Genomic DNA, 11,036 nt, shown 5'->3' on the forward strand with positions numbered 1-11,036 from the left:
GCGTGTCCGGTGAAATCAATCTAAGAAACTACAATGACAGACTGACCAGGTGAAAGCTATGTTCCCTTAATCTATGATATTCTTATTAAATCCACGTAGATGAAGGAGAGGAGATGGGTTAAAGAAGGATTTTTAAGCCTTTTTATTTTACTAGGCAAGTCAGTTAAGAACAAATTCGTATTTTCAATGACAGTGGGTTAACTGCCTGTTCAGGGGCAGAACGACAGATTTGCACTTTGTCAGGTTGGGGGTTTGGAACTTGCAACCTTCCAGTTACTAGTCCAACACTCTAACCACCAGGCTACCCTGCCGCCCTTGAGACAATTGAAATTTACATGTGTGCCATTCAGAGGGTGAATTGACAAGAAGAAATATGTAAGTTCCTTTGAAGAAGTTATGGTAGTAGGTGCCAGGATTCCCAGGAGCACCAGTTTTTTTGTCAAGAACTGCAATGCTGCTGGGTTTTTCATGCTCAACCGTTTCCCGTGTGTATCAAGAATGGTCTACCACCCAAAGCCGTGATTGGTCCTTTGGGTGGTAGACCATTCTTGATACACACGGGAAACGGTTGAGCATGAAAAACCCAGCAGCATTGCAGTTCTTGACAAAAAAACTGGTGCTCCTGGGAATCCTGGCACCTACTACCATAACTTCTTCAAAGGAACTTACATATTTCTTCTTGTCAATTCACCCTCTGAATGGCACACATGTAAATTTCAATTGTTGGGTGAATTGAAAGCATCCTTCACTCATGCTGCCAAACATACCCTCGTAAAACTAACCATCCTACCGATCCTCGACTTCGTTGATGTCATCTATAAAATAGCCTCCAACACTCTACTCAACAAACTGGATGCAGTCTATCACAGTGCCATCCGTTTTGTCACCAAAGCCCCATACACTACCCACCATTGCGACCTGTATGCTCTCGTTGGTTGGCCCTCGCTTCATACTCGTCGCCAAACCCACTGGCTACAGGTTATCTACAAGTCTCTGCTAGGTAAAGCCCCGCCTTATCTCAGCTCACTGGTCACCATAGCAGCACCCACTCGTAGCATGTGCTCCAGCAGTTATATCTCACTGGTCATCCCCAAAGCCAATTCGTCCTTTGGTTGTCTTTCCTTCCAAGTTCTCTGCTGCCCATGACTGGAACGAATTGCAAAAATCTCTGAAGCTGGAGACTCACATCTCCCTCACTAGCTTAAAGCAACAGGTGTCAGAGCAGTTCACAGATCACTGCACCTGTTCTTAGATGGGCTGTTTACAGATAGGCTATCTACCTACCTCATCCCCATACAGGTATTTATTTATTTATTTTGCTCCTTTGCACCCCAGTATCTCTACCTGCACATTCATAAAAAAAAATAAAAAAACAATCTCCGACAAGGACATGAGGGGAAACAGAGGGTTAAATACACAACATGTAATTGATGGGATTGGAACCAGGTGTGAAGGAAGACAAGACAAAACCAATGAAAAATGGATTAGTGATAGCTAGAAGGTTGGTGACGTCGACCGCCAAACACCGCCCGAACAAGGAGAGGGACCGACTTTGGCGGAAGTCGTAACACCACCTTCTTTTAGCCACTTTATGATGGAACCTTCCTCAGACGAGTTTGTAGTCACAAGCATGATGTAAGGAATGTTGGAACAAATACTAATCTTTTGATTACTTTGATACAGTATAAGTGAATTTGTCCAAATACTTATGACTTTTTCAAATGCGGGGACTAGATACATGAAGTACTTTCATTTCTAAACAGTGAAACATATGAAAATAACCTAAAATATAAGGATGACATTATGTTCTGTCGCCTCATATGAAACATTTGATCTCAAATCCAAAATACTGGCGTATAGAGCACATTTTAAATGTTAGCTTTACTGTCCATGTTTGTTATACAACTGGTGCAATACTATATAGTGCAATACTTTTGACCAGGGACAAACTTGACCAGGGCCAAAAAGAGTTTGTATGGACTCACCTGGATGTATTTCTCAGGTGGGGAAGGAGGACGTGTTTTAAGATGCTGGGGCAGCTCTAATCTTACAACTTCCTTCAGCTTGTGGATCTGCTCCTGCGTCTGTAAACATTACATGGAATATCTGAACATCTGAAGAAACTCAGATACAGTGCATTCAGAAAGTATTCAGACCCCTTTACTTTCCACTTTCTGTTACATTACAGCCTAAACCTAAATGTATTACATCGTTTTTTCCCCTCAATCTACACACAATACTCCATAATGACGAAGCAAACACAGATTTTTAGACCGTTTTGCAAATATATTAACAATTAAAAAAACAAATAATACAATAACATAAGTATTCAAGCCTTTTACTCAGTACTTTGTTGAAGCACCTTTGGCAGCGATTACAGCCTCGAGTCAGCTTGGGTATGACGCTACAAACGTGGCACACCTGTATTCGGGGAGTTTCTTCCATTCTTCTCTGCAGATCCTCTCAAGCTGTCAGGTTGGATGAGGAGCGTCGCTCCGCAGCTATTTTCAGGTCTCTCCTGAGATGTTCGATCGTATTCAAGTCCAGGCTCTGCATGGGCCACTCAAGGACATTCAGAGACTTGTCCTGTTGTAAGGTGAACCTTCGCCCTATTCTGAGGTAACAAGTGTTCTTGAGCAGGTTTTTATCAAAGATCTCTCTGTACTTTGCTCTGTTCATCTTTCGATCCTGAATAGTCTCCCAGTCCTGACTGCTGAAAAACATCCCCACAACATTACGCTGCCACCACCATGCTTCACCGTAGGGATGGTGCCAGGTTTCCTCCTGACTTGGCATTCAGGGCAAAGAGTTCAATTTTGGTTTCATCAGACCAGATAATATTGCTTCTCGTGGTCTGAGAGTCCTTTAGGTACCTTTTGGCAAACTCCAAGCGGGCTGTCATGTTCGTTTTACTGAGGAGTGGATTCTGTCTGGCCACTACCATAAAGGTCTGATTTGGTGGAGTGCTGCAGAGATGGTTGTCCTTCTGGAAGGTTTTCCCATCTCCACAGAAGAACTTTGGAGCTCTGTCAGAGTGAGAATTGGGTTCTTGGTCAACTCTCTGACCAAGGCCCTTCTCCCTCGATTGCTCAGTTTGGCTGGGCGACCAGCTCTAAGAAAAGTCTTGGTCATTCCAAACTTCTTCCATTTAAAAATTATGGTGGGCACTGTGTTCTTGGAGACCTTCAGGGCTGCAGACATTTTTGATAAATTTCCCCAGATCTGTGCCTCGACACTCCTGTCTCGGAGCTCTACGGACAATTCCTTCGACCTCATGGCTTGGTTTTGGCTCTGACATGCACTGTCAACTGTGGGACCTTATATAGACATGTGTGCGCCTTTCCAAATCATGTCCAATCAATTGAATTTACCACAGGTGGACTCCAATCAAGTTGTAGAAACATCTCAAGGATGATCAAGGGGAACAGGATGCACCTGAGCTCAATTTCGAGTCTCATAGCAAAGGGTCTGAATACTTACAGTGGGGCAAAAAAGTATTTAGTCAGCCACACATTGTGCAAGTTCTCCCACTTAAAAAGATGAGAGAGGCCTGTAATTTTCATCATAGGTACACTTCAACTATGACAGACAAAAGGAGAAAAAAACCCAGAAAATTACATTGTATAATTTTTTATGAATTTATTTGCAAATTATGGTGGAAAATAAGTATTTTTTCTCTTACAAACAAGCAGGATTTCTGGCTCTCACAGACCTGTAACTTCTTCTTTAAGAGGCTCCTCTGTCCTCCACTCGTTGCCTGTATTAATGGCCTTGTTTGAACTTGTTATCAGTATAAAAGACACCTGTCTACAACCACAAACAGTCACACTCCAAACTCCACTATGGCCAAGACCAAAGAGTTGTCAAAGGACACCAGAAACAAAATTGTAGACCTGCACCAGGCTGGGAAGACTGAATCTGCAATAGGTAAGCAGCTTGGTTTGAAGAAATCAACCGTGGGAGCAATTATTAGGAAATGGAAGACATACAAGACCACTGATAATCTCCCTCAATCTGGGGCTCCACGCAAGATCTCACCCCGTGGGGTCAAAATGATCACAAGAACGGTGAGCAAAAATCCCAGAACCACACGGGGGGACCTAGTGAATGACCTGCAGAGAGCTGGGACCAAAGTACAAAGCCTACCATCAGTAACACACTACGCCGCCAGGGACTCAAATCCTGCAGTGCCAGACGTGTCCCCCTGCTTAAGCTAGTACATGTCCAGGCCCGTCTGAAGTTTGCTAGAGAGCATTTGGATGATCCAGAAGAAGATTGGGAGAATGTCATATGGTCAGATGAAACCAAAATATAACTTTTTGGTAAAAACTCAACTCGTCGTGTATGGAGGACAAAGAATGCTGAGTTGCATCCAAAGAGCACCATACCTACTTTGAAGCATGGGGGTGGAAACATCATGCTTTGGGGCTGTTTTCTGCAAAGGGACCAGGACGACTCATCCGTGTAAAGGAAAGAATGAATGGGGCATATATCGTGAGATTTTGAGTGAAAACCTCCTTCCATCAGCAAGGGCATTGAAGATGAAACGTGTCTGGGTCTTTCAGCATGACAATGATCCCAAACACACCGCCCAGCAACAGCCCCAAAACATCACTGCTCTAGAGGAGATCTGCATGGTGGAATGGGCCAAAATCCCAGCAATAGTGTGTGAAAACCTTGTGAAGACTTACAGAAAATGTTTGACCTCTGTCATTGCCAAAGTGTATATAACAAAGTATTGAGATAAACTTTTGTTATTGACCAAATACTTATTTTCCACCAAAATTTGCAAATAAATTCATTAAAAATCCTTCAATGTGATTTTCTGGATTTCTTTTTCTCATTTTGTCTGTCATAGTTGAAGTGTACCTATAATGAAAATTACAGGCCTCTCTCACATTTTTAAGTGGGAGAACTTGCACAATGTGTGGCTGACTAAATACTTTTTTGCCCCACTGTATGTAAATAATGTATTTCTGTTTTATTTGTAATACATTTGCAAACATTTCTAAACCTGTTTTTGCCTTCTCATTATGGGGTTTTGTGTGTAGATAGATGAGGAACATGTTTTTTAAAATACATTTTAGAATAAAGCTGTAACGTAACAAAATGTGTAAAAAGTGAAGGCATCTGAATACTTTACGAATGCATTGTATGCGATTTAGTGACCTTATAACTATAATTTAATTGTTTTGATTGAAATGGAGCCCAGTTCAGTATGTCCCTGACTGGCTAATCAAAGGAAGCTGATAAGGTTGTGTAGTTGTATTCACAGGAAATATAAATATTTTATTTTTTTACCCCCTTTTTTTCTACCCAATTTCGTGGTATCGAATTGGTAGTAGTTACAGTCTTGTCTCATCACTGCAACTCCCGTACAGACTCGGGAGAGGCGAAGGTCGAGAGCCACGCGTCCCCCGAAATACAACCCAACCTAGCTGCACTGCTTCTTTACACAATGCACATCCAATCTGGAAGCCAGCCTCACCAATGTGTCGGAAGAAACACCATACACCTGGCGACCTGGTCAGCGTGCACTGCGTCCGGCCCGACACAGGAGTCGCAAGTGCGCGATGAGACAAGGATTTCCCTGCCGGCCAAACCCTCCCTAACCAGGAAGACTCTGGGCCAATTGTGCGCCGCCCCATGGCACAGCTAGCACTGTGATGCCTTAGACCACACCGCCACCTGGGAGTTATTGGAAGTAGAACTCTTGTTCTGTGTTTATACCGCATCATGTTTCACTGGCTCACCTTGTAGGACGTGGTCAAGAATCCCCATTTATTGGGCCAGGCTTTCGCTGACTCAAGCTCTATTTTGACGTGAACTTTCCTGAAAATTAAGACACATAGAAAGCTTTTTGAAAGAGCATTGGGCCTGCATAAAAATGCCAAATGGCTCATAAATCAATTAACATAGCTCAGAGAACCCTACTGACCTCAATCTATATTAAAAGTATAGGTTATTTTAGGGGTAATCTACCTAGCTATATTTCTTCAGACACTGTTACTACTCCTGTTATCCCAATACTAGGCTACTAATACTGCTGGCTTACTTCTTATTCTACAACCACTACTACTACTAGCCTTCTACTACCACCACCATGAACGACTGTTACCAATCCACCATTACCATAACAAACAAAAACTCATGGCTAATCCTCTTTAACAAAAGTGACAAACCTTGTGCTATATCAAAAAAGAAAGGCTAATTTGTTAGCAAAATACAAGGAATACAATTCAAAATTTCATTGCATTTGTTTTGTTGTGAACCCATAGACTTTTTTAAGAGAAGAGTTTACCAGATTTGATCCTGATCCACAAAGTTGAATTCTTTACCAGATCCAGGATGTTTTGGGGCTGCCATCTATGCCGGCAAGCTTGTCTGTCTCTGTGACTTCTTACCTTATGGTCTCTGTAAGTTATACTGACAGATATGTTTACCGTCACCATAGCAACATATTGTAGTGACACTATCCTTTTGTGTATCCTGGGATACAATGACAAATAATTTGAGTGTCACACAGAGATCACACCATTCACTGTGTGTGTTTAAAACAAGAAAAATGAGTACATAATAAGGTGTTTACAGTGATGGACTATACAGTACCTAGTGAAAGTCTACACACCCTTTGCACCGTGTTCACGTTGTTGCCTAAAATTTAAATCTAAAAAACGATTAAGTAGGATTTTGTTTACTACTGATCTATAGAACTTCCTCCAAATTTTCAGCGTGTAAAAAAAAATATATAACATTTTATAAATAAATAACAATTGAAAAGCAAAGATGTCTTGATTGCATACAGGTTGAAGCTCCTTTAGCAGGAATTACAGCTGTGAATTATTTTGAATAAGATTCCAATAACTTTTAGCATACAGTATATCCATTGTTTTTGTCAAAATTGCTCAAGCACAGTCAATTTGGTTGGGAATTATTGATGGACTACAATATTCAGATTTAAGTCAGCACTGAGAATGGAGCACTCAGGAACACTCAACAGCTCTTGGACAGCCATGTGTCAGTGACTAACATGTACGCTTGGAGTCAGGAAGCATGTGCAGAAGGGGAGTTGAATGATAAGAAAGGCAGATAAACAAAAACAGGAGAAGCGTACTGAACTCGACCAAAAGAAGTACTGCCTGATGACTGAGGCTACTGAGGGATAAATAAAGGAAGAGTAATCAAGGTGATGAGGTCCAGGTGTGCGTAACGATGGGGAGCAAGTGTGTGTAATGATGATGCCAGGACCGGTGGTTAGTAGACTAGCGACATTGAGCCCCGGAGCGAGAGAAGGTGACAAGCATACCCATAACAAGATGCTGCCACAACAATACATATAGTTTCACTCTGATGTGTTGTTAGATTTGACCCATAACTACATTTTTTTCATTTAGGCCCAAAAAGTTAATTTATTTGCGTTATTACTTAAGGGACTTGTTGCAAAAAAAATGTAAACACAGGCTTCCTTCTTTTCACTTTTTCATACAGACCAGTACCCTTATAAAAATGTACCATGGTAGGGAAATGAAGAAAAAAAACATGGTACTTATCATGTTTTTTTGGTCACTAACATGGTAGTTTCCTGCCGCAGTACTGGCAAAAAAACATTATCGAAGCATGGTAGTTTTTTCATTTTTACTATCATGGCAGGAAAATACCATGGCATTTGCACCAGTACCATGGTATTTTCCTGCCATGGTAGTGACCAAAAAACATGATTTAAAAAAAAAATGTGTATTTGGCTAACAAGGCAGGAAAGACAACAGTTTACAAATTCCCCGGAATCAAGAAACACCATTGGTGATACCAATAACCTAAGACATCAAGAACTGTCAGAAAAGCAAAGAAAACTTTTGTCAAGACCTGAAAACATTCCTCCATTGCTGTCCCATCGATGTGGATATGGGGGTTCTCCATCTGCTGTTTCCTGAAGTCCACTATCATCTCCTTATTTTTGTTGACGTTGAGTGAGATTTCCTGATACCACACTCGGAGTGCCCTCACCTCCTCCCTATAGGTTGTCTCGTCATTGCTGGTGATCAAGCCTACTACTGCTGTGTCTTCTACAAACTTGTTGATTGAATTGGAGGCGTGCATGGCCACGCAGTCATGGGTGAACAGGGAGTACAGGAGGGGGCTGAGCACGCACCCTTGTGTGGCCCCAGTTTTGAGGATCAGCAAAGTGGAGATGTTGTTTACTACCTTCACCACCTGGTGGCGGCCCATCAGGAAGTCCAGGACCCAATCACACAGGGCGGGGTTGAGACCCAGGGCCTCAAGCTTAATGATGAGCTTGGAGGGTATTATGGTGTTGAATGCTGAGCTGTTTATGAACAGAATTCTTGGTATTCCTCTTGTCCAGATGGGATAGGGCAGTGTGCAGTGTGATGACGATTGCATTGTCTGTGGACCTATTGGGGCGGTATGCAAATTACAGTGGGTCTGGGGAGACAGGTAAGGTGGAGGTGATATGATCTTTGACTCGTCTCTCAAAGCACTTCATGATGCCAGAAATGAGTGCTACGGGGCGATAGTCATTCAGTTAAATTACCTTTGCCTTCTTGGGTGCAGGAATAATGGTGTCCATCTTGAAGCAGGTGGGACAGCAGACTGGGATGGGGAGAGACTGAATATGTCCGTAAACACACCAGCCAGCTGGTCTGCGCGTGCTCTGAGGACGTTGCCAGGAATGCCGTCTGGGCCGGCAGCCTTGTGAGGGTTAACACGTTTAAATGTCTTACTCACGTCGGCCACCGAGAAGAAGAGCCCACTGTCCTTGGTTGCGGGCCGCGTTGGTGGCAGTGTATTATCCATGAAGTGGGCAAAGAAGGTTAGTTTGTCTGGATTTAAGACGTGGCTGATTTTCTTTTCATATTCCGTGATTGTCTGTAGACTCTGCCACATACAGTGGGGCAAAAAGTATTTAGTCAGCCACCAATTGTGCATGTTCTCCCACTTAAAAATCTAAGAGAGGCCTGTAATTTTCATCATAGGTACACTTCAACTATGACAGACAAAATGAGAAAAAAAATCCAGAAAATCACATTGTAGGATTTTATAAACAAAATAAACATATCCAGGTGTTAGAATGGCCAAGTCAAAGTCCAGACCTGAATCCAATCGAGAATCTGTGGAAAGAACTGAAAACTGCTGTTCACAAATGCTCTCCATCCAACCTCACTGAGCTCGAGCTGTTTTGCAAGGAGGAATGGGAAAAAATTTCAACACTCGATGTGCAAAACTGATAGAGACATACCCCAAGTGACTTACAGCTGTAATCGCAGCAAAAGGTGGCGCTACAAAGTATTAACTTAAGGGGGCTGAATAATTTTGCACGCCCAATTTTTCAGTTTTTGATTTGTTAAAAAAGTTTGAAATATCCAATAAATGTCGTTCCACTTCATGATTGTGTCCCACTTGTTGTTGATTCTTCACAAAAAAATACAGTTTTATATCTTTATGTTTGAAGCCTGAAGTTTTTAATTTATTTTACCTTTATTTAACCAGGCAATCAGTTAAAACCTCTTGAAACTCCCCATCCCGGATCCGGGATCGTGACTAAAGCCTCAGGCTCATTAGCATAACGCAACGTTAACGATTTCTGAAAATCGCAAATAAAATTAAAATAATGCGTTTGCTCTCAAGCTTAGCCTTTTCTTAACAACACTGTCATCTCAGATTTTCAAAATATGCTTTTGAACCATAGAAATTGACTAATTTGTGTAAGAGTATGCAAAGCTAGCATAGCATTTTGTGTAGCATGTAGCACGCAACATTTTCACAAAAGCCAGATAACCAAATAAATAAAATCATTTACCTTTGAAGAGCTTCTGATGTTTTCAATGAGGAGACTCTCAGTCACATGCCAAATGCGCAGTGTTTCCTGAAAGCGTCTGTGTGTAGGAGAAATCGTTCCGTTTTCTACATTGCGCCTGGCTACTGAAACGAACCGAAAATGCAGTCACCTACAACGTAAAACTTTTTCCGGATTAACTACATAATATCGACCGAAACATGGCAAACGTTGTTTGGAATCAGTCCTCAAGGTGTTTTTTCACATATCTCTTCATTGACATGCAGTTCGTGGAAGCTTGCTTTACTCTCTGTATTGTTTGGAAAAATACTGGCAGGTGACTTTTGCGCACCAATTTCGGCGCAGGACACCGGGCGGACACGTGGTAAATGTGGTCTCTTATGGTCAATCTTCCAATGATCTGCCTACAAATACGTCACAATGCTGCAGACACCTTGGGGAAAAGGTCGTAAAGTTCAAGGGGGCCGAATACTTTCGCAAGGCACTGTAGTAAAGATAATAAGATATGAGTCCAGCAAGCTCAAATAAACACTGGAATGAAATGGTGAATCTACAAAACATGAAGAACTTTCCATGACATACACTGACCAGGTGACAGCCATGATCCCCTATTGATGTCATTTGTTAATTAAATCCTCTTCAAATCAGTGTAGATGAAGGGGAGGAGACAGGTTAAAGAAGGATTGTTAAACTTGAGACAATTGAGACATGGATTGTGTATGTGTGCCAATGAGCAAGACAAAAAAATGGAGGCTGTTCTGAGGGTAAAGCCTTGGGTGGCTGCAGGTCAAGTTGTCCCTGTGTCCTTTTGTGGTATCATTTCATAGAGCTTGTGCTGGTGTGAGATTAATACAAAGCATGAGTTTATAAGAAAATGTTGAATTGACTTGAGTTTTTGTACGTGTATTCTGTTACTTAGGTGATTGATAACATTTGATATTATAAATAAAACATGTCATTAATGATTTAATATGAAATTACTAAAACTTTATGAATTTGAAATGGAGTGCATAATTTGCTGTCTCTGTTTTGGGACCCTGTCACAGCTATAACGCAAAATGTCACATCCATAACATTTTTCTCAAATGTTATTTTGAAGGTGAAAATATTTATATAATTGTTGGGATGTGCAGGACTCTAATTCGCAATGAAAAGAGATTTTCAAATAAATTGTAAATGCATTTAGCGCATTTGTGCATTTCTGGTTGGTTAGGACGGGACC

General features: G+C 41.6%; 1 protein-coding gene across 1 annotated transcript in view; it reads right to left on the reverse strand.

The window, feature by feature from the left end:
- LOC135541645 (ciliary microtubule inner protein 1-like) overlaps nucleotides 1-6,366 on the reverse strand; it is a 38,012-nt gene extending 31,646 nt beyond the window's left edge. The window contains exons 1-4 of the mRNA XM_064967959.1: nucleotides 6,302-6,366; nucleotides 5,754-5,832; nucleotides 4,515-4,517; nucleotides 1,986-2,084 (exon numbers count right to left, since the gene is read on the reverse strand). Of these exons, the coding sequence (XP_064824031.1) occupies nucleotides 1,986-2,084; nucleotides 4,515-4,517; nucleotides 5,754-5,832; nucleotides 6,302-6,366 (246 nt within the window). The remainder of the gene's footprint in view (nucleotides 1-1,985; nucleotides 2,085-4,514; nucleotides 4,518-5,753; nucleotides 5,833-6,301) is intronic.
- Nucleotides 6,367-11,036: the final 4,670 nt, after the last annotated feature.

Source organism: Oncorhynchus masou, chromosome 6 (genome assembly GCF_036934945.1).
Source record: "Oncorhynchus masou masou isolate Uvic2021 chromosome 6, UVic_Omas_1.1, whole genome shotgun sequence".
In the NCBI taxonomy this organism is placed as follows: Eukaryota; Metazoa; Chordata; class Actinopteri; order Salmoniformes; family Salmonidae; genus Oncorhynchus; species Oncorhynchus masou.